The sequence below is a fragment of the Trichechus manatus genome, unplaced genomic scaffold (assembly GCF_000243295.1).
Source record: "Trichechus manatus latirostris isolate Lorelei unplaced genomic scaffold, TriManLat1.0 scaffold00045, whole genome shotgun sequence".
In the NCBI taxonomy this organism is placed as follows: Eukaryota; Metazoa; Chordata; class Mammalia; order Sirenia; family Trichechidae; genus Trichechus; species Trichechus manatus.
This window is the reverse complement of record NW_004443981.1, coordinates 6,984,770-7,008,925: the sequence shown is the minus strand read 5'-3', so window position 1 is coordinate 7,008,925 and position 24,156 is coordinate 6,984,770. Positions and strand designations below refer to the sequence as shown.

The 24,156-nt window shown below is 46.8% G+C and overlaps 2 protein-coding genes across 2 annotated transcripts in view; both read left to right on the top strand.

The window, feature by feature from the left end:
* Window positions 1-355, top strand: part of SERPINA12 (serpin family A member 12) — a 32,705-nt gene extending 32,350 nt beyond the window's left edge. The window contains 1 exon segment of the mRNA XM_012555636.1: window positions 102-355. Coding sequence (XP_012411090.1) covers window positions 102-355 — 254 coding nt within the window.
* Window positions 356-7,730: 7,375 nt separating this feature from the next.
* SERPINA11 (serpin family A member 11) lies at window positions 7,731-22,881 on the top strand. Its single transcript, XM_012555661.2, has 5 exons — window positions 7,731-8,073; window positions 14,279-14,924; window positions 17,619-17,892; window positions 19,349-19,496; window positions 21,378-22,881. The coding sequence occupies exons 2-5, from the start codon at window positions 14,282-14,284 to the stop codon at window positions 21,579-21,581; spliced, it is 1,269 nt and encodes a 422-aa protein (XP_012411115.1). The 5' UTR covers window positions 7,731-8,073; window positions 14,279-14,281; the 3' UTR covers window positions 21,582-22,881.
* The last annotated feature ends 1,275 nt before the right edge of the window (window positions 22,882-24,156 follow it).

The following is a 24,156-nucleotide window of genomic DNA, read 5'->3' as shown; positions in this document are numbered from 1 at the left end:
GCCACAAGGACTCCTTTGGATGTCCTTACTTCACCATTTTTGCTTCTATCACCTCACTAATTGCATCTTGACATAAAACTTTTCTTCTTTCTTTGTACTAGCCAAGAGGGAGAAGCCCTTTGACCCAGCAGAGACAAGTAAAGGCTCTTCATTCCTAGTGGACAAGTCGGTCACTGTTCAGGTCCTCATGACGCACCAGGTGGAGGAGTTTGCTTTTGGGGTGGATCCAGGGTTGAACTGCTCTGTGCTGCAAATGGACTACAGTGGAGATGCCCTGGACTTCTTCATCCTCCCTGGACAGGGCAAGATGGGGCAGCTGGAACAAGACTTGTCAGCCCTGAGACTGAGGAAGTGAGACCACTTGCTCCAGAAGAGGTAGGTATCTGCAACAACTTTCTGGGGTCCGAGGCAGGTGATGATGTACAAGCAGAGGTGGAAGACAGGCTGTGGAAGACAGCTGCTGAATAGTCACACCTGGGAACTGAGCACTGGCCACACATGGACAGTGAGCTTGGTGCTGAGGATACATGTTATCACTTGAACTTCACAGTCACCTGCCAGATGGGGAGTGTTACACCCCCCATTTCACAGATGACGAAATTGAGGCTCTGAAGAGAAAGTGGATTGCCCAAGGACATGTAGCTAATATGTCACTGCAGACTCAGGTGCTAGCACAGCTGGCTCTGCCAGCCGTCTGATATTGAATCCCCTGGACTTATTTCATAAAGGCAAACAAACAAAAAAAGCACTGATGATTACCTTTAAAACAGAGATAATAATATTACCAAACTCGTAGGTTGTTGACAAAGTAAGTTACTATTTATGAAGTGCCTAGAAGGATGCCTGGGAGCTAGTCAGTGTTCAATAAGTGTTAGTATAACATAATTATCATTTCTGTAATTATTATGGCTAGTATCAAAAGGTATTAACTGTAAGATAAAAGGGACTATCAAAGTCTTAGGGTCAATCTCTTAGTAATTTTTGTGTGTGTGTGTGTCATCAGCATCACTCCCAGATGCTCCTGGTCTGGGAGGAGAGAAAAGACATTTATACAAGAAAGACAATGATCAGTGCCACAAGGGGGGTTGAGGAGGGCAGGCAAAGTGCTGAGGAGCTTCTGAGCAGAGAGAAGTCACCCTCACCTGGGCTTAGGCAAAGACTTCAAGGAGGTGGTGGCATCTGAACCACAAGTATGGACTGAACATGAACGTGCAGAAGGCTGGGAAGGGCTTGTTCTGTAGAGGAAACAGCATTGCAAAGATGCAAAGGCAGGGGTGATCAGAGGTGTCTTAGGCTGGGTTCTCTACAGAAGCAAAACCAGTGACATATATACAGAGAGAGAGAGATTTATGTCAAGAAAATGGCTCACGCTGTTGTAGAGACTAGAGTCCCAAGTCCGTGGGTCAGGTATCAGGCTGAAGGCCTCTCCTGACTCATGCAACTGCACTGGCTGATGAACCCAAGATCAACGGGTAAGATGGCCTGCTGGCTCAAGTCCCAAGAACTGGAGTTTAGATGATGAAGAGCTGAATGCAGGATCCAGAGCAGAGCAAAAGTCGGCGAGCTTTGCCAGAAAGTCCATATATATTGGATCAGGCCACACCCACAAGGAAACTCCCTTTTAACTGCTTGGCTGCTCATAGCAGATCTCATCATGGAGGAGATGATGTTATATCAGATCTCATCATGGAGGTGATTACATCATTACATAACTGCCAAACTATATCATAACTGCCAAACCACATCATAACTGTCAAACCCCTCAGAATCATTGCCCAGCCAAGTTGGCACACAACCTTAACCACCACAAGGGGATCCTTCAGGGTACTGCGGAGGCTCTTTATTTTTCAGACTGCAAGTAGGGTTGGGTAAAGTAAAAGGAGGCAGCGCAGGAGGCTGGGGAACACAGAACAGCAGACGGAGCCTAGAGAAGATGGAGACACCAAGCTAGGGCAGGAGACAGTCACAGGCAGGAGAGAGCTGTCAGTGGTTTGAGATGTCACCGGAGTTCATGTCAGAGGACGACTGAAGTGTCCATCCAACACTTCTGTGACTCACTAAGTATATGACCTTGTGCAAAGCACTGAAACCAAGTTACTGCCTTGAAAATGGGTATAATGTTAATGAGTGTGCCCGCAACAGTGTCTGGCGTATAGTAAGTGCTCAATAAATGTGGTTGTTTACTCTTGATTCAGGAGAACCACTGCAGAGAAGGAAGAGCTTCTGTCAAAGTCTAGGGCTGTGCTGTCCAATACAGAGGCCACAAGCCAGAGATGGTTATTTAAATTAAAATGAAATAAAATTTAAAATTTTGTCCCTCGTTCACACTAGCCGCATTTCAAGTGTTCAATAGCCACAGGTGACTGAGTGGCTACCACACTGGAGAGTGCAGCTGTAGCCTGTTTCCAATGTTGCAGGAAGTTCTCTTGCTGCTCTAGGGAATTAACAGGGTTTGCCTTGGGAAGTAGGAGTCTATGGGTGGTGCAAACGGTTAAGCATCAGGTGCTAACCAAAAGGTGCGAGTGAACTCAATGTGGACTTTTTTAGGAGCACCAGAGAGCCAGTTGCATTTCTGCAGCAGGAAATGGCAAGGCCTCATTTATGGGCTGCAAGGGTATCTCTGAGTGCCGGGGAGTGATTTTCATCTAGGTTCCTCGGGCTGGCAGCCTTCCTGACTCTGACACTCAATCTCTCTCTCTCACACACACGCATGCATACACATGCACTCGCTTGCACACTCACACACACACACAAACTCTCACACATATACACATTCACACACACTCACACACCCACACATACATACATACTCTTATGCACACACACACAAGCTCTCACTCACACACATATACACTCACAGACATGCATACAGACTCACAGACACACTCAGACACATACTCACACACACACACTCATACACATGCACATTCTCAAACATACACACTCACGGGCACACACACTCACACTCACACACTCACGCACATACGTACTCCCATGCACACACATGTATACACACATATGCACGCACACTGCTCACACACATACTCTTACACACATGCAAACTCTCAAACATACACATACGCACTCACACACATACACACACTCTCACATACACACACACTCACATCACACATAGATATACACGCATATGCATACACGCACTGCTCCCTCTCACTCTGTCACACACACACACACCCCTCTGGGGTGCTCAGCCTCCTCCCCGCAGCTTTGTAGCGACCACGGTCTGGCTCTTTACTCTGATGCCTGGGAGCCACACACAGTGCAATGGCCATGGCGTCAGCGGGAGCCCCGGAGTCCTGCCCACCATGCTTCCCTCCCTCCCTCTCTACCAGACATGCTCTCTGGCTCCTCCCCCTTCACCCCATCACCCAGGGCGGCCTTTGTAGCTTCCAGCAGAGCCCTTCCTTACGGCAGTCCCGAACGCCCCTTTCCTGGGGCGCCCCACGCCACCATATGCCCAGGGCCTCACGTGGGCTTTCACAAGCTCTTTTACATGGAAAGAAAGAAAACAGAGAGGAATTCTGCCGGAGAGCTGGCGGAAGCTTCAGCAGAACCTAATCCAGGGACGGATTACCCAATAAGTAAAGTACGCACGGGCTGACTTGTGTTTACTTACTAATCTGTAGTGCACAAAGTGTGGTAAAACCCATGTGAAATTGTGCACTACAGATTAGTAAGTAAACACAAGTCAGCCCGTGCGTACCTTGCTTAATGTAAGCTGCGGTTGTACCTTGCTTACTGGTTATGGAAGAGGCTGCACAGGCCTGGTTCACTGTTATTTACTCCCCATTGCTAACCACCACGTTGTCTCATGATCTTCTTTCTCCAGTCCCTAAAAAGGTTTAAGATTAACCGAGGTTCCTCCTTGGAGGGTGGAAAACAAGTGATAATGATCTAAGGATGAAAAACCAAACAAAGCACCCATCTTGTGACAAGAAAAACCAGGATGTCGCCAGATAATCCCCCAAAATGTCACCAGATAACCCCCAAGAATACCAGTAGAAGATTAACTCATCTGAGACATGACCACTTCAAGGGGAAACGAACACAAACTTCTAAGACCCATAATCCTGTCTCTATAAAAGCCTTCAGCTAATCTCCAGTGGGGGAGACGGGTTTTTTGGAGGAATCTATTCCACTCTGTCTCCTATATATCGATATATAATAAACCTCTTGCTGCTCACCTCCCCCCTGTCTCAGAATTGGCTATTGCGGCAGGCGGCTCCAATCCGCATTATTGCCGTTAACAGTTAGTCCGCCTCCAACCTAATTCCCTGCCTTTCCTCCGCTTTATTCTACAAACAGAGAAGCAGAGACTCAAAGGGAGAAACACCTGACCCAGGCCCCAGGGACACTCCAGCGAAGAATTAGACCAGGACCAAAGCCCAGCTCTCACGCCTCTGATTGACTCTTCATACTGCTGCCTGTACCAAGCTTTGTACAGTTTTCTGCCCCTAGGAGTTCCACTAAAGCACAAGGAGAAACCAGTCGTCCCTTCCTCTAAGGACCACAGTAGATGGGACATGGCTCCACGCACGAACAGTGTTCAGAGCAGACAGGACGCCCGACAAGAGCAGGTGTGAAGGCTGGCTGAAGGCACATTTGTAGTTCACAACCACTAGTTCTTTCAGGTAGCCATGGGGCATCTCCAATCATCAGGGTAGGGGTGTCAGCCTCCTCCTCCACAGCCACTCTCCTGGGTGCCAGGTTACAATGAACGCGGGTCTCAGGTGGGTTCTGGTGACCACTCAGACTTTTATCACCAAGAACAGCCTCAGGGCAGTCATAGAACATTCTGGCGGCTCGGTGAGGTCCCAGCTCTCTGCTCCTTCAGATGCCTGTCCTTCGCAATACATGAAAGTCTCATTCAAGACAGAAGTGAAAATATTTGAAAGGCAGATTCTGCTAACCTTCTAATCAGAGTTAGGTGAGAAAACTTCCAAAAAGAGTCTCAACAAACAACTGATTCAGAATCCTGAGCCCAGGACACCATTCTGCATTCATGCAGAATTTGCACCCACCTCTCTTCCCATATAGGGTCGGTATGAGTCAGAACCAACTCTTGTTCAAACAAGGACAAAGGTGCTTGTGTAATATTTCTAGCCCATCCATACATCTTGAACACCACGTGGTTTGCCAGTGGAAAAATCGCTTTTTTAAAGAAGCTATCCACTGATCTTATTAACTAAGCCTCTCGTGCTGATTCTAGATCAAGCTAGCCAGAGCTGGGAGCATGGGCTTCTGAAGAGAATCTTCCAAATGGGAATACGCTTCCCCCTGCAGGGTCTGTTCCTGGTCTGGGTTGCTCCTCTGTGAAGGAGCTGCCACTAGAATGTAAATAAAAATAATTTACCACCTCGTTTGCGTCTGTGCTGAAGCATTTTAAAATACGTCATAGGCAACATGTCAGCAGACCAACCCAGGGCACCCGGGCATCTGGATTTTCTGGGTGGGCGTTGAGTTTGGAGACCTCTGTGGTCCCTTGGCAGACCCTGGATGTGCCCTGCCACCTGCCCGTCAGTTGTCCGTGGATCCATCTGCAGGTATCTCACTGGACTGAGCACATCCTGGGGACCGGACACTGTGTTGAGGCCGGGGCACAGCACAGACCTAAGGCAGCCTCATGGAGCGTGAAATCCGGGGTGGGCAGGGCAGGGATATTGCAAGTGTGAATTTCAACTGGCCCTTTTACTAAATTTCAGGAGCAAGGAACTAAGCTAGTGATAAGGATAAAAGGCTCTCCATTGGGCACCAGCCCTGGAAAGTTCCATGGAGTATAGTCGTCTCGACGGGTGTTCCTGCCCCCAGGGAACTGCTGCTACCCCTGTGCCAAGGTGCAGGCAGAAGTGGCTCCTGATGAGGTGGCACTGGGGACTTCACCAGCATGACGGTTACATAGTATGGAGGCAGGGACAAGAGGGACCAAGCTCAGGAAAGAGGATTGCAAGGTCTCCAGCCCCAGCTTCCAAACCAGGGCTGGAAGGCCAGCTCTACCGTCTCCTAACTGTGACCTTCAGTAAGTCATTTCTTCTCTCTGTGCTTCACTTTCCTCCTCTAAAAACTGGCGATTAGTGGTAGCGCTACTTCAATTGGGTTAGTGTGTGAGTAAATACACAGAAAGCGCGGAAGACGATGTCTTGCAAATTGTAGGTGCCCAATGAAGGCAGCACCACACCCATCTGTCAGTTTGTCATACTGTGATGGCTTGAGTGTTGCTGTGATTCTGGAAGCTATGCCATGGCTATTTCAAATATCAGTAGGGTCACTCATGGTGGACAGGTTTCAGCAGAGCTTCCAAGCTAAGACAGACTAGGAAGAAAGGCCTGGGATCTACTTCTGAAAATGAACTGACGAAAATCCTATGGATCACAACAGAATATTGTGCAATATAGCACTGGAAGATGAGCCCTCTAGGTTGGACGGCACTCAGAACACACGATGGAGCCACAACAATGGATTTGAGTTTACCAATGATCGTGAAGATGGGCAGGTGCCAGGACTGGGCACCATTTTGCTCTGTTGTATATGGGGTCACCATGAGTCAAGTTGACTCCATGGCAACCAGCAACAAAAACAAATGAATGCTACTTATCAATATTATTGTTCTTATTGTTAGCAATATCAGGAAAGATTTAAAACAAAAATGTTTCTTTCTAGCTCGTTTACCAGCTGGGAGTTTGGAAGAAAAGGCAGGTATTCATGCAGAATTTCGCATCCACCTCTCTCCCCATATAGAGCCACTATGAGTCAGGTTCAACTCAGCGGCAATGGGTTTAGCTTTTTCTCTCCCCAAAGCATGCTCACTGTGTGGACACATGCTCAGTCCCACTCAGAACTGTCTACAAATGGGGCCTCCCTTTTTGGCCCCAGGTATGTGATTCAAAACCATCTCACCAGATGGCACACGAAATGCATTTCAAAGTCCAGCTTTAGAATTAAACACTGCAGGACACATTAGTTGAAACCCAAAAGCAAAGCTACTCTGTGGTAAGAAACGTAAAAAAAAAAAGAAAGAAAGAAAAGATCCTTTATATTTCCATATAAATTTTAAGATCAGCCCATCGATTTCTACAAAAGAGAAATCAGCTGACAGTTTCATTGAGATTTTGTTTTCTCTATAGATCAATTTCGGGAGAACTGTCCTCTTAACAGTACTGAGCCTTCTAGTAAATACTGTGCCCTGGTGGTGCAGTGGTTAAGCATCTGGCTGCAAACCAAAAGGTCAGCAGTTCGAAACCACCAGTGGCTCCTTGGAGACCCTATGGGGCAGTTCTCCTCTGTCTTATAGGGTCACTATGAGTCAGAATCGACTCGATGACAATGGGTTTATGGGTAGGAAATACATGGACATGGAGTTTCTCTCCATTTATTTAAATCTGTAAATTTCTCTCCGTAGTGCTGTGTAGTGTTTAATGTATGTATCATGCACTTGTTTGTTGTTAAATTTATTTATAAAAAACAAATCTATTGTATTATTTTCTGCTATTATGAATAGAATTGTTTTCTTAATTTCTTTTCCAGATCGTTGGTTGCTAGTACATAGACAATGAATTGATTTTCGTATGTTGATCTTGTATCCTGCCAACTTGCTACACCCGCGGTGGTGCAGGCTTGCCGGGGAGTCAGATCGGTCTTCTGATTATGCCTCGTCATCCACTTCCTGAACAAGTTACTTAACCTCACAGAGCTTCAGTTTCCCGTCTATAAAACAGCGACACCGTGCCTCCCTTGCACTTCTGCTGCGAGGGTAATCAATAAACAACACTGTCTGGAACACGCGAGGCACCCAGATCGGCAGACCCCCTGCCATCTCATCAATATCAGAAGATCCTCAAACTTAGCTTGGTCCAGAACTACAACTCATCTGTGTGTGTAGGACAGGCAGACAGGACAGCCACTGAGAAGAAAGGATCCCTTCCTGTGTGCTGGTCATTGTCTCCAAGTCAGTTCCAGGAATTGACCTGACAAATATTGACGAGGCTGCTGGGATCTTCAAACGCCATTTTCCTGTGAGCAGAAGGTGATGTGGAGCTGAAAACCAGTGACCCTGCTGTGAGTACTGCGGCACGTCCCTGGTGCCGGAGACAAAGGCAGGGGTGGTGGTGGCTTCTCTCTCTCTCACTCTCTCTGGCTTTGAGGGACAGGGGTGGGAAAAGTGAGTCCCCAAAAGGAAAAATGCATTTAGGTACCTCTTCCAAGTCTTGAAGTGGGAACTTCAGGCTTTCAATAGCCTTTTATGGAAAACTTTGCTTGCAACAGAGGTACCTCAACTATTCCTGGCAGTTAGGCAGGAAAACAGAACAGTATAACACAAAGCAAAACAACAGTGTGGTTGTATCTAATTTGCTAGATATTCTGTGTTATGAAAAATGTCGCGCTTAAGAGCCCTGGTCTGGAGTTTGAATCTTGCCCCGCTGCTTACCAAGTATTTGTTCAGACTCTGAGTTTCAGGTTACCCATGAGTAAAACAGTAATAATACCTACTTCTTAAGGTTCTCCAACCACCAGTTGCGGTCAACCCCATGTGTGTCAGAGTAGAACTGTGCTCCACAGGATTTCAGCGGCTGATTTTTCAGAAGTAAATCTCCGGTCCTTTCTTTAGAGCACCGCTAGGTGGACTCCAACCTCCAAACTTTCAGAGAGCAGGGAGCAATTAACTGTTTGCACCACCCAGGGACTCCTTAAGGTTCTCATAAGGATTAAACGAAGTGACAGAAAGGGTTTCTCAGCAAGGGCACTATTGGCATTTGGCAGGACACTATTCATTGCATGTGACTCTTCTGGACTATTCTTTTGCGTCCCTGACCTTCATCCACTAAGCGCCAGTAACACCCTCCTTCCTTAGTCATTGAGGTGATCCAAATCCACCCCTGCCATACACACACACACACACACACACACACACACACACACACATACACACGTGTGCATTTGCAAACACTTCTGGTTGGGAACCACTGATACAATGTATCTAATATCCCCGAGACACACAGTAAACACCTAATAAATGAGGATGTTACAGTTAATAAATGGAGTCCTTCATTTTCCTCTGGGATCTTTCTGAAAAGGGAATAAAGGAATGAACTGGGTGTAATTACACTTGGCCTTGGTGGAAAGGGAAGAAAACTAGCCTCATGCACTTCGTTTGTGCCAGCGAGTATGTATATTGTATGTCAGGTAATCCTTAAGGGACCCCAGGAGGTAGCATCGTCATTTACATTAGAAAATGGGAACACCAAGGTTAACATGAGGTTTACTTGCACAGCGAGTTACCAGCAGCGCCTTGGATTTCAACCCAGGGCCTCTGATTTACAACTCAATCCTGCCTTGGGAAATAAATTCAACCCTATTTCAGCAAGTCTAGGAATTTTGGGGGTGTACTAGGGTAGAAAATGGAGGTGAGTTAAATGGAATAAAAGGAATAAACCAAAAATAGTTTCATCACAGCTTTATTTTTTAATTTCTTTTAACATTTTATCGTGTTTTTGGTGACAGTTTACACAGCAAATTAGGTTCTCATTTAAAAATTTCTGTACATATTGTTCAGTGACATTGGTTACATTTTTTACAATGTGTCAGCATTCTCATTATTTCCATTCTGGTTGTTCTGTTTCCATTTATCTAGCTTCCCTGCCCCCCGCCCCTTACCTTCTCATCTTTGGTCTAGGGTAAATTTTTACCGTTTGTTTCATCTAGATGATTATTTAGAGGAGCACAGTACTCATGAGTGATATTATGTATTTTATGAGCCAATCTGTCATTTGGCTGAAAAGTGACCTCTGGGAGTGGTTTGAGTTCCAAGTTTAAAGTGTGTCCCAGGGCAGTAATCTCTGAGGTTGCTCTGGTGTCTACCGGTCCAGTAAGTCTGTCCTTTTTTTAGGAAAATGGAGTTTTTTATTTTTTTTAATTGTACTTTAGATGAAGGTTTACAGAACAAATATGTTTCTCATTAAACAGTCAGCATACATATTGTTTTATGACATTGGTTAACAACCCCATGACATCTCAACATTTTCCCTTCTTAACCTTGGAGGACATTTTTTTTTCTCTCGGTGAAAATATACGTAGCCAAAGATACACCATTTCAAAAGTTTCTACATGTATAATTCAGTGACATCGATTACATTCTTCCAGTTGTGCTGCTATTCTCACTATCCTCTTCCAAATTATTCCATCACAACTCACTGTCCCCTAGGTTTCCCCTCAAACCTTTTGAGTTGCTGTTGTCAATTTGATCTCACATACATAATTCTTTTTTTTTTTTTTGTACTTTAGATGAAGGTTTACAGAACAAATACTTTCTCATTACACAGTTAGTACACGTATTGCCCTATGACAATGGTTAACAACCCCACGACATGTCAACACCGTCCTTTCTCAACCCTGGTTCCCTATCACCTGCTTTTCTGTCCCCTCCTGTCTTCTAGTCCTTGTCCCTGGACTGCTGTGCCTCATTAGTCCCTTTTTGTTTTATGGGGCTGTCCAATCCCCGGCTAAACAGTGAACCTTGGGAGTGACTTCACCACTGGGCTAAAAGGGTGTCCAGGGGCCATACTCTCGGGGGTTTCTCCAGTCTCTGACAGGCCAGTAAATCTAGTCTTTTTTTGTGTGTTAGAATTTTGTTCTACATCCTTATCCAGCTCTGTCCAGAACCCTCTGTTGTGATTCCGGTCAGATCAGTCAGTGGTCGTAGTCAGGCACCATCTAGCTATGATGGACTCAGTCTGGTGGAGGCCTTGGTAGCTGTGGTCCATTAGTTCTTTGGACTAAACTTTTCCTTGTATCCTGTTCTCTTCATTCTCTCTTGCTCCTGAAGGGGTGAGACTAGCTGAGTATCTTAGGTGGCTGCTCACAGGTTTTTAAGACCCCAGATGCTACTCACCAAGGTAGAATATAGAACATTTTCTCTATAAACTATGTTATGCCAATTGAGTTAGATGGTCCCTGAGACCATGGTCCCCACAGCCCTCCACCCAACAATTCAGTCCCTCAGGGAGTTTGGCAGGTCCAGCCAAAGAAGAGTTGCTAGGATGAGTTGTTTGTGGCACTTACTAGGGCCGATACGGTGGGCTGGGAATCAGGGCAGGGCAGGTTCTGGTTGGCCGTGCCTGTATTGCTTGGGGTTGTGATGTTCAGTGCACGGTGCAGGTAGGCAGGAAGAAGGGAGGAGATTGTTATGTGTGGAGCTAAGACGGGTGTGGGAAAGAGGAGAGAGGAACAGGAGCCAAAAACACGCACGCAAACAAACCAACAACAACAAAGAGTGCTAAGGAAGCTTGTTGTTGGAGCGGAGAGATGAGAGACTGAGAAACGGAAAAAAACAAAAGGAAAAAGGGTAAAAGAAAAAAATGAATAATTAGAAATTAGAGGGAAAAAAAAGCCCCCAAGGATCCCACCGGTGTGGCTGGTAGGACTGGAGAAGTTGGTCTCAGGCCATGAAGTACAGCCTGACTAGAAGAGGTAGAGCTTCACACAGTGCCAGGTATTCAGGAGATAGGAAGAGAAGGTAAGTATAGAGAGACGAGAAACTGGAAATAAAGAAAGACAAAAAGAGAAAAAGAGAGAGAAGAAAACAAAACAAAGAAACAAAAAAATAAAACCAAGAAAAAAAAAAACACAAACAAGAAAAAAGAAATGCCCCCAGGGAGGTCACTGTGCGTCTGCACAGAGTAAAGAAGAAGCTCCCAAGCCATCCAGCACTGCCCTTGGGGCTCCCAAGCCAAGAAAAGAAAAAGAAAACAAACAAACAAATCAAACGAGAACAAACAAACAAAAAAAGCCCCTGGGGTTCCATCAGCAGTAGCACGGGCAGGGAAGCAGTCCCACAGTCGAGCAGCACCCCTCAGCCTTTCAGAAAGAAGCAAAGACTGCATATGGAGCCAGGTGTTTGAGAGAAAGGAGGGGGGGCGTGGTGAGAGGTAAGGAAGAAATCTAATGAAGCGGAAAAAATTAACACCAGCAGCCAACAAATGGCACTCAGGGAGCCAACAGTGCAACCTGGTGGAATCGAACAGGCTCAAGGGTGAAGCTGGTGCTACCTGGCCAAGAGACTGTGGCCACAGGAAGCAGATGAGGCCGAGTGGGGGTGAAGAAGGGTGGGGGGTGGGAAAGCGTGTTTCGATGGTTACCAGTTGTTCTGTCTCCTGCTAGAAGCTCCGTGAAGCTGCTTTCTCGTACCCACTGTTCACTGATCTCCAATAGGTGTCCAAGATGGTGGATCTGTGCTGCGGTAGCTGATGGGGGACCTCTGCATGTATCTCTTCTCTCTGTTCTTGGTCGGTTTCTTATTCCATTAGGTGCTTGGCTGAGTTCTTTATCTCTCCATTTGATGCTTAGGTTTTCAGGATTTACACGTGTGTCTGTTTGACTTAGTTTTTCAGATCTTTGCTGTGGAGGGAGGGCGTGGTGCTTCTGTCTATAGTGCCATGTTTCCCGGAAGTCCCCACAGCTATATTTTTTATTTTCCCCAGGAAAGAACCAATTTGTAAAATTGTTCTGCATCTTCCAAATCCCCCCTCAAAGGAAAACCCGAGGTGTACAGAAACTCACTAACTGCACCGACACTGGGTTGTGTGGGGGGAGATGTATGTGGCCTTGGGACATTGCCCCCAGTACTTTGACCTGCAAACGTGTTTTGACATCACGGATAATGAGGCTGTGCTCATCCCTCCTGACAACTAGCCTTTGTGGTTTGGCAGAGTAGTTAGGGCACCAGGAGCTATGAACCATGTACACAAATGTGATCTCTCCCACCCTGCCACAGGGCTTTGGACTGATCCCGAGGTTGTTGGTTTGGGCAAAAACTATCAAAGTTGCTGGTGAAAATACCAAGGTGGTCAGAACAGACTGACAACACAGTCAATGTGGTCCCCACTGTGGAAATGGGACAATGAGAGGGCCAGTTTTGAAGGGCACAGGAGGGTGACACCCTCCTTCACTGAGGACATCATTGTCAGGAAGGGTCTGGTGGCAGCAGGGACATGTGTCCCTGGAAGGATATAGAGATGCATGTGGAGGCCTGACAGGAAAGGAGGGCACTAGGCGTGGCGGCAGAGCAGCGTGGCCTATGTGACAGTCCCCACAAGAACCAGAGCTGCAACCCTGCAGCAAGGGGTCCTCCTGCCCCTGCACAACTTTGACCCCTAGAGGTGGATAGCAGCCTCTTTTTGCACATTTTCTAACTTAACGCGGGGAAGAAAAGCACAGGGATATCTTCCCTAAACCCCTGCATCAATTAGGATATAGAGCTCAGCCACTGTATGTGACCAGAGATATTCAAATAAACAGAGAATGGATGGAGACAGAGCTGTAGCTCTCACCTCTCCTCCCAAGCTCCACCTAGTCCATGCTTTACCACCCGTCAGTGGTTGCCATCATCAGCATGGTCCCGGTGGCCAGTCATCACAGCCTCACTCCAGCTAATGAAAGACCACGAGTTAGAAGGCATTCCCCTGCCTTTGAGTTTCACCCATTATCCTCCCTTCTAATTATCAATAGCATCATTACGTGACCACACCTAGCTGCAAGAGAGCCCAGCATCACTCACTATCACAGTGTGCTGTACATCTGCTCCATTGCATCCTTCTCAAATTGCAATTTATATATATTTGTTTATTTAGTTGTCGAGTGTCACCTCAACTACACTCTAAGCTCCAGGAGGTCAGGGTTTATGTTTATTTCCTTCCCCTACCACACACCGAGTACCTACCACAGTTCCTGGACCAGCTAGATCCTTGAAATGTAATGAACTGTTGAAGGAATGACTGGAAATAAAGAAGAACAAAGACAAAGGAAGGGAGGAGCAAGTTATTTCACCTTGCAGAGCTTCAGTTTCCCATCTATAAGACAGAGCCGATCATGCCTCATCATGATTATGCCTCCCTTTCAGAAGGGAGAGCAGGATGGAGGGAGGAAGGATAAGTGGAAGGAAGGAAGGGTAGATGGAAGGAGGGGTAAATGGAAGGGAGGGAGAAAGGGAGAATAGATTATGGCAGTTTTCTATAGCCCAGAGTCCTTTACTAAACCATACCTTCTAGACCTATCAATATGTAAAGTAGATAAAGGGGTGCAGCTCTAATTGAAGCCTTGGGGAAAGTGTCCAGGGTCCTGACCACTTACTTACCACCTTGTCCTTTGCATGGCCCCCCATGGTACCCTTGTGGGATACAGTATAAATGGTGAGGTGTCTTGTGTAAGCAATGGAGAACCATGGAGTTATTTATGCAGGAAAGTGACCTGTCTACCATCTTGTTTTCAGAGGATGGAGCCAGCTTGGCTATGGCTGCTGGGAGCAGCTGTCCTGGCCTCTGTCCATTGCCAACCCTTTCCTGCACATGGAGATAAGAGTCTGGAGGTGCCTCAAGCTCCCAGTGACCAACTCTCAGAGCCAGCCCCAGCCTACCACAAAATCACACCTACCATCACCAATTTTGCTTTGCGTTTGTATAAGCAGCTCGCAGCAGACATCCCCAGAAACATCTTCTTCTCCCCGGTAAGCATCTCCACTACCCTGGCCCTGCTCTCTCTTGGGGCCCAAGCTAACACCTCAACTCAGATTCTTGAGGGCCTGGGCTTCAACCTCACTGAGACGCCAGAAGCCGACCTCCACCACAGCTTCCAGAGCCTCCTCCACACCCTGGACCTGCCTAGTCCCAAACTTGAACTAAAAGTAGGCAACTCCCTCTTCCTGGACAAGCAACTCAAACCTCAGCAGTGGTTTCTGGACAGCATCAAGGAGCTGTATGGTGCACTCGCTTTCTCAGCCAATTTCACAGATTCTGCTGGCACGGCGAGGAACATCAATGAATACGTGAGAAAGCGAACGTACGGGCAAGTCTCGGACTGCCTGCAGGAGTTCAGCCAAGACACACTCATGGTTCTCTTGAATTACATCTTCTTCAAAGGTGAGGGCTTGCTTGGAAGTGATTATTGCCACCTCCTTCCACAAGCAAAGACTCTTACCCAAGAGACCCCGCAGTCAGGTCCTCTGAGTCTTGGGGAACTGGTCTTGAAACTCTGAGAGAGGGGCCCCTCTTCCTTCCTTCCTTCCTTCCTTCCTTCCTTCCTTCCTTCCTTCCTGCCTGCCTGCCTGCCTGCCTGCCTTCCTGCCTTCCTGTTTGCCTGCCTGCCTGCCTTCCTGCCTGCCTGCCTTCCTTCCTTCATTCCTTCGTTCCTTCATGTATGGGCCACGAAAACATAGACCTTACCCTATAGATGACTTCTTCCACCCTTGGTCTTGGGAATGTGGTGACATTTTCTGCTTCATCCCTGGGCTGCTGGGCAGAGTTTTCTAATCCAGTCTTCCCAGATGGGGAATAGCTCCTGGCTACTTGCAGAGAGCTTAGTTCCAAGCATTGGCCTGAATTTCATTTACTGCCCCTGAGAAGACATTAAGCATCACTCCCTAAAGTTTGTACCTGATCCTAATGACTGGGATCCAGATGACCTCAGCTCCAGCTCAGATATCTGACTTCCTTCTTTGTTTCTGGGAACTTACGTTCTCGGTTTTGAACTTAGCCGTCTATTTATTTTTTCCTAATATTTTACGCATCGTTTCTAAGTGTTTACACAAGAAGAGAGTTTTTCTGCTTTAATTCCATTTATGTTACTGATGGGAAGTCTGCTGAAGGGCCTGAGTCTTAATAATTTGATTCTCCAGAGTCTAACACAGGACAAGTACCTTTAAATGTTTGCTAAATGAATTATTTGAAGCTAAACTGAGGTCTCATGTCTGAGGCGTCTAGAAATGTTATTCATTCATTCATTTATTCAAGGACACATACGAAGTACCGACTACATTTTAGGGACCTTGCTAACCTCTAAGGAAAATGTACAAATAAGATAGAGTTTTCCCACCTTGTATAGCTCCCAGTCCCAAGGGGTTGCAAATAAGTAAAGAGACAATTACAGCTCATGAGATGCTGATGCTCTGCTTGAGTATCCATGGGTGCCATGGAACTCTCAAAAGAGGCACCTATCCAGAGTGGGGGAATGAGGGAAAGCTTCCTGGAAGAGGAGGCATCTAAGCTGAGACATGAAGAATGAGAAGGAAGTACTCAGGCAAAGAGGCTGTGGGAGAGGTGGGGAGAACAGTGTTCACATTGGAAAAATAGCATGTGCAAAGGCCAACAGAAAAGAGATACTACTGCATTTTCAAGGAACTGAAACAAGTGAATTGGGAGCATTCCCATAAATTCACAGGGATTCAGTTTCCTTAACTCTAACATGGGGATAATAATACTTGTTTCGTGTTAGTTTTTGTGAAGATTTAAAGAGATAATGCCTCACACATAGAAGCTGCTTAAACCAGTTGCTATAGAGTCAATTCTGACTCATGGCAACCCTGTATGTATAAAAGTAGAACTACACGCCACAGGTTTTTCAATTTATTGATCTTCTCAAAGAACCAACTTCTAGATTTGTTGATTTTCTCTATTGTTTTTCTATTTTCAATTTCATTTATTTCTGTTCTGACTTCATAGAGTTTTCAATGGCTTACTTTTCAGAAGTAGATTGCCAGGCCTTTCTTCTGTGGTGCTTTTGGGTGGACTCAAACCTCCAGTCTGTTGATTAGCAACTAACCATGCTACCCATACGCACCACCCAAGGACTCTTAAAAGGTGCTTAAAAACCCATTGTCATCAAGTCAATTCTGACTCATGGTGACCCTACAGGACAGAGTAGAACTGCCCCATAGGGTTTCCAAGGAGCTGCTGGCGGATTTGGATTTGAACTGCTGACCCTTTGGTTAGCAGCCCAGGTCTTAACCAATGTGCCACCAGGGCTCCAAAAAGGTGCTTAGTAGATGGGAATAACTTTTGACCTCTTAAAAGCTAAGTTGCTCTGAAGTGGGACAAAATCACGGGTCATTAGGGCTCAAACTCTGGTGACTCATTTTAGTGGCTGAGTCAGACATAAATCTCAGCCTCTTGATTCCTGTACTGGCACCATTTCCTTGCCTCAAACTTATACCCAAGAGGAAGTACCAAACCAATGTAGCTTTGCGTATATCTGCCCAGAGTTGCACTATTGGAGACTGTCTTAGTTATCTAGTGCTGCTATAACAGAAGTATCACAGGTGGATGGCTTTAACAAACAGAAATTTATTCTTTCACAGTCTAGGAGGCTTGTAGTCTGAATTCAGGGCGCCTGCTCCAGGGGAAAGCTTTCTATCTCTATCAGCTCTGGGAAAAGGTCTTTGTCATCAATCTTCCCTGGTCTAGGAGCTTCTCAGCGAAGGGACCCTTGCGTCCAGAAGACGTGCTCTGCTCCTGTCTCTTTTTGCTTGGTGGTAATGAGATCCCTCTCCTCTCTGCTTGATTCTCTCTTTTATATCTCAAAAGAGATTGATTCAAAATACAATCTAATCCTGTAGATTGAGTCCTACATCATTAACATAATTGCCTCTAATCCTGCCTCATTAACATCATAGAAGTTAAGATTTACAACACACAGGATAATCACATCAGATCACAAAATGGTGGACAACCACACAATACCAGCAGTCATGACCCAGCCAAGTTGACACACATTTTTGGGGGACACAAGTCAATCCATACAGAGATGTTCTTACGGTTTTATGGGTTTTGTGTCCTAAGCCAAGTGGAAGCATCCTTTCAATCGCTACCAGACCCAGAAGCAGGAGAGGTTCTTTGTGGATGAGAGGACCTCTCTCCAGGTCCCCATGATGCACCAAAAGGAAATGCACAGGTTCCTCTATGACCAGGAGTTGGCTTGCACTGTCCTTAAGATAGAATACAGTGGAAATGCGCTGGCCCTGCTGATCCTTCCTGACCCAGGGAAAATGAAGCAGGTAGAGGCCGCGCTGCAACCAGAGACCCTGAGAAAATGGGACCAACTTCTTCTTCCAAGGTAAGAGCCAGTCCTTTCTGGCAGACCTTGCTCAAGAACCCGAACAGTTCTTGAACAACTCTGGTTGCAAGAGCCCAAATTCTAGCTTCAAATCATGGGCCTGCCTTTCACTAACTGTGTGATCTTGGGCAATTTTCTCACCTCTTTGGGGCTTAGATTTCTTCAATTGTAAATACGAGGACATAATGCCCACCCATTGGCTTGCTCAGAAAATTAATTGAGTTAATACTTATAGAGAACTTAGAATGGTACCCAGCGAGTGCTAAGTACTCAACCTGGGTGATAATCATTATTCTCCCTTTCTGAGTGTCTTTCTGGCCCCAACCTCCTTTCGTCTTGCTCCCCTCTTCCTCCCAATAAAAATGAACTACCAGAAGGTAGTTGAGTGCAGCCAGCAAATTATTGAGAATAATTATTGAGAATAATCATGACTCCCACACAACAGTGTATATTTTTAACATGCGCCTCTTTCTTAATTAAAAAATATTTTTAAAAAAATACCAAGAAGAACATTGTAAAAATCAAAACGTCCATTTTAGGCAATCACTAACCAATTGCCTTTTATTTCATTTGCTTGTTGTGGGTGGTTTTATCATGGCAGTTTCAGGTCTTTCTGGTTGCTCCAGCCCCCTTCACCAGCTCTTGGGATGAGTCTTCGTTCATGGGCTGCTCGGGGATAAAAACAGGCCCTCCGTTCTGGTTACTTATGGCTGCACAGCATACCATCCCCAAATGGAATGGCTTAAGACAAACATTTATTCTCTCTCTGGGTTCTGTGGGCTGGCTCGGCTTGCTGGGTGGTGATGAGGTAGCTGGAGTCAGACAGGTAAGAGATGATGGGGGCCTGTATTAGGGGAATACTAGTGGGTAGTTTTAGGATGGAGCCCTGGTGGAACTTGGCTGTTAACCAAAAGGTCCACAGTTCAAAACCACCGGCCACTCTTTGGAAACCGTATGGGGTGGTTCTACTCTATCCTATAGGGTTGTTATGTGTTGGAATTGATTTGATGGCAGCGGGTTTGGTTTTTTGGTGTTTGGATTTAGGATATAGTTTGGAAGTTTGAACCAACATTATTTGCTGAAGAAGCAGATACGGAGGTGAGAGAGTATGAACAGTATTTATCTTACAGGACTATTACATGGACTCAATCTTCTAAGCCTTGTACCAGTTTAGCCCAGTATCTGGCTCCGAACAAGCCCTCTATAACATACAACAGAGATGATGAAGACAGGGCTGTGCCGGGAGTCTTCTCAGATGCAGCCATGCATTTGTGAGGTCTGAGAGAAGGGGGTTCTGGGTAGCAGAATGTTCTGCCTTCGCAGGCTGTATCTCAGGAGTGATTCCTCTCAGATGGGGAAGCGCTTCTCTTCCACAGTCAGGCAGCCAACAATCAGGCTAATGCAGCACGTAGATCACGGCAGCAGGGTTTATTTCTCTGCCTAATTCTCTCTCCAGTCTGCTGGACTTGCATTTGCCAAGGGTTTCCATTTCTGGAACATATAACCTGGAAGAGATACTGCCCCGAATCGGTCTCACCAACATATTCAACTTAGAAGCTGACTTCTCAGGAATCACTGGGCAGCTCAACAAAACCATCTCCAGGGTAAGGGGTGAATGTGGGGCTGGGGGTTCTTGATAGTCAAGTTCCTCTTACTTTTGTCTATTCTGGTTCTTCAATAACACAACCTTTGAGGGTTCTCTTCACTATTGCCCAAGCAAATAGCTGGTGGGTAACTCCCTTTCCACCATCCCTTATTCTAGACGCCTATGTTCTTCAGGATAGACATACAGGGTTCTGAATAGGGTAGACCCATCTCAGGTCACCACAGAGTCAGAATATTGGGGGAATAGTTTTATTTTAATTGCTTATACTTCCTCCTAGGGCAAGTGGTGAAAGGCTATCCACCTTCATGGCAGCTCTAGAGAGTAGTGGAGTATTAGTCAGCTTTGCTGCAGTAACGAACACCCCCCCCATCTCAGTGCCTTACAGTAACAGTGCCTTCTGCATGTCGGAAGTGTGTCACAACCACCTGGCTACAGATCTGCTTCCGCGACTTCTTCCTTCCAGGATGTAGGTTAGAGGAGAGGCCCCTACTTGAGACATGCTATTCTCATAGCAGTGAAAAAAGACAAGAGAGAATGTGCAACAGTTCTTAATGCTTCTCCTCACACGTGGCCTATGTCATGGCTGTTTACATGCCATTGGCCAAAGCAGGTCCCAAAGTCAAGGCCAGTATTGATGGATGGGGCTGTGTTCTGCAAAAACCACTGCAAGTTACAAGGAAGGGTGAGGGTTTATAATCCTCTAACAGGAAGGGAAGATCCCTGTGTGGCACGAGCAGTTTGCACTCGGCTGCTAACCTAAAGGTCGGCGGTTCAAACTCACCCAGAGGCACCAGGGAAGAAAGGCCTGGTTATCTGCTTCCATAAAGATTACAGCCAAGAAAACCCTATGGAGCAGTTCTAGTCTGTCACATGGGGTCATCATGAGTCAGTATCTACCTGATGGCAATGGATTTTTTTTTTAAATAGGAAGGGAGAGATATAATAGGAGAGAAAACAACAAAGGCCTTTCCCACTCGTTGGTTGTCGGCTGTCTGCTTTTTTTTGTGTGTTTTTTTTTTAAGAATAGAGTCATTAATTACCATCTGAGCCTTTGCTCCGAACTTCAGAAGAAACCAGCTGAGAGTTGAATATATAACCAAGGCAGCGATCAGGATGTAGTCTTGTGTGTGTGTGCGTGTGCATGCGTGCATGTGTGTGTGTTTGAGAAGGTAAACAAGAAAAAAGAAGAAATAGTTTTACCTTTTAAAGAATTTCTTTCACAGTTACCTTCAATGCTGGATTTATGTTTTCACATTTTTTTTTTTAGAAATGAAAGGGGTTATCAAAGCCAGTGTTTTTTTCAATGTTTCTTTAAGCTTTAGAATCCTTTCTTCCTAGGAAACTGGCAGCAAATGAGATGCAAAACGAGTTCCTCTCTCAGAGGCGGGATGGGGCCCTCGGAACACCATCCGCCTGGTCTTCTGGCCCGAGGCTTCTCTGAGAAGATTCTAGGGGCCCACTGAGCTCAGTTTGAGAACCATTGATTTAGGCTTACCAGCCCATTTCAAAGATGAAAAAAATGAGGGCTGGAGAGGTTAAGTGCTGTTAGGAGCAGAAAATGACACCGAGGCCTGTGTCACATGTACCCAGGCGCTTGAGGAATGCTCCTAAAAGCTGCTGCCGAGTTTTGCAGCCTGGTGCATATTCTGGCAGCCCTCGGCTCTGCTCAGGCCCATTTGTCCCTGTCAAAGGGCAAAGGACACTGTCAGGGCGAACCCTCGGAACGTGATGGAGGGGGAGAACAGGGGAGAGAGGAGAAGGAAGGAAATAAAGGCTGGAGCTGCCTCCCAGGAAGGCAGGAAGTACAGCAGAAGGTGACACCTGCTCCCCCCTAGGGCCCCCAAACTGATGCCGTGTCTGCCCCCTCTTCTGTCCCCAGGTGTCGCACAAGGCGGTGGTGGACATGAGCGAGAAGGGGACCGAAGCTGGGGCTGCCTCCGGCCTCCTTTCCCAGCCTCCGTCTCTGAACGCAACAGCAGCTCCTCATGCTCATTTCAACAGGCCTTTTCTGCTGCTCATTTGGGATGTGACCACCCAGAGTTTACTCTTCCTGGGAAAAGTCGTCAACCCAGCCGCAGGGTGACAATAGTGGGAGGCCAGGGGCATCTGATCTCTGTCCCAAGGTCTGGGCCCCCTTCTCCCTAGACTGAACCGGAAGACCAGCAGACCAGCAGCCACCTGCTTCATGGGGCTGTGTGAGGACCACTTATCAATGTGCAAAGATCCTAATAAAGTTGACCTTGGGCTTTGTGAACACTGATCAACAATACTTGAAAGAAAGGCTCAGCTCCAAGAGGAGTTTTACCGTTCATTCTATATCAGCACCTGCACCAGTTGCTGTCGATGCCAACTCATGTCATTCCCAGTGTGTCAGAGTAGGGCTGCGCTCCATAGGAGTTTCAATGGCTGGTTTTTCAGAAGCAGAATACCAGGCCTTTCTTCCGAGGCACCTCTGGGTGGACTCAAACTGCCAGCCTTTTGATTAGCAGCCATTAAATATTTGCATCACCCAGGAAATCCATTCATCCTCTGATCCCCTTGAATCTGGTGTCAAACAGTGGTCAGGAAGTTGAAAATGAAAACGACCACCCCTGCAGATGTTTCCTGAAGTCCTTGGGGTAAGGGTCACAAGAAAAGGCACAAAGGGCATCAGGAGGTATAAGCGATTCTGTCCTTTCACAGTGGCCCATCTCAGCTGGACAACAGAGTAAGGGCGTCCTGAGATGTCTCTGCCTACCTTGAGAGGAGCTGGGAGCTGGGGCTGGACTCCCAACGAAGCTCCATGAGGAGATGGGATACTGAGGATGGGCCAGTGCAGTCATGGGCCAACCCAGCAAAGAATGGCAAAGCAAGCAGCAAGCAAAGAGCGCCATAGCCCAGGGGCACCCCAAGATCGCAGCAGTGGGAGGGGCAGCATGGCCAGGTGGGACAATGGGTTTAGGGAAAAAGCATGATCAGTGGGATGAATTTGGGGACCGTAGTCAATGGAGAAAGGTCCCCAGATGGCGCAAATGGCTTGCATTCAACTTCTAACCTAAAAGTTGGCAGTTCATACCCACCCAGCAGTGCTGCAGAAGAAAGGCCTGGTAACTGGTTTCCATAAAAACAACCAAGAAAACCCTATGGAATGGTTCTACTCTGTAGCATATGGGGTCTCCATGAGTCAGAATTGACATCAACAGGTTTGTTTCCTTGCTGTTGTTTTGTTTTGTTTTTATTCAACTGAGACGTGCATTGGCCAGAAGCCAACCCAGGTCCGGCCTGAAAGGCGAGAATCCAACCACTGAACCATCACTGTCTTCAACATGCAGCCACCACCCATCCGTCCGTGGAGGCTTGTGTGTTGCTATGATGCTGCACAGGTTTCAGTGGAGCTTCCAGATGAAGACAGACTAGGAAGAAAGGACTGGTGATCTACTTCCAAAAATCAGACAATGAAAACCCTATGGATCACAACAGTCTGATCAGCAGCCAGTCATGGGATGGTACAGGACCAGGCAGTGTTTTGTTCCACTGCGTGTGGGTTGCCGTGAGACGAGGCTGACTGAAGGCAGCTAAGAACATTCAGTTGAGGTGGAAAATCCTTTAGGGGTCAAAGGTCCTGCTCCCACAGGGTGCCTCTCCAGTCTTAAAGTGACATCCCTCAAAACCTAGCGGGAAACACGGAGGGGTGCCAACGCAGCTACATGCACACGGTGTGAGTTGGCAATGCCCTCACCACAGAGGGGTCTGGGCAAGGCCTCCCAGGTGGCAGTAGCTGTGGTGCATGTCTAGGAAGCAGCCAGCCCAGAAGGTGCCCCTGTAGTAGAAGGCCCCACCCCAACCCGAGGGAGCTGAGCCTTGAGTTGGATCATGAAAAACAGGGAAGCCTTAAATAAAGGGAAAGAGGGGATGATAGTCTGAGAGAGGGCCAGGGAGATCGCCTACGAGCACAGGCCACTGGGGAAAGAAAGGAAAAGGTACGGCCTGACAAGATGAGAGAAAATCAGCTTCGCAGGCAGAGAAAGTTTATACAGGATCATAGCCAACAGTCAACCAACCAGTTGCTGCCAAGTCGAGTCTGACTCATGGTGACCCCATGAGTGTCAGAGTAGAACTGTGCTCCATAAGGTTTAATGGCTGATTTTTTGGGGAGTAGATCACCAGGCCTTTCTTCTGAGGCACTTCTGGGTGCACTGGAACCTCCAACCTTTCAGTTAGCAGAAGAGCACATTAACCGTTTGCACCACCCAGGGACTGGATCATAGTGGAAGGTAATGCTGGAGAGGCATTCGAAGGTAAAAGGTTAGAAACTTTGGATGCCAAGGTCAGAGGGGAGGACTTTGTCCTGCAGGCTATGGGGAATAACTGTAGGTGGGTGAGCTGCTGTGGGTGTGGACACGGCGGTGATTGGGAAAATCATCTGGCAACTAGGCAAGGATCGTACTGAGAGGGGTGAGGCCAGGTAAATTTTTACCGCAATAATGCGGATTGGAGCGCCTGCCACAATGGCCAATTCTGAGACAGGGGTGAGGTGAGCAGCAAGAGGTTTATTATATATCGATATACAGGAGACAGAGGGGAATAGATTCCTCCAAAAAACCCGTCTCCCTCACTGGAGATTAGCTGAAGGCTTTTATAGAGACAGGATTATGGGTCTTAGAAGTTTGTGTTCGTTT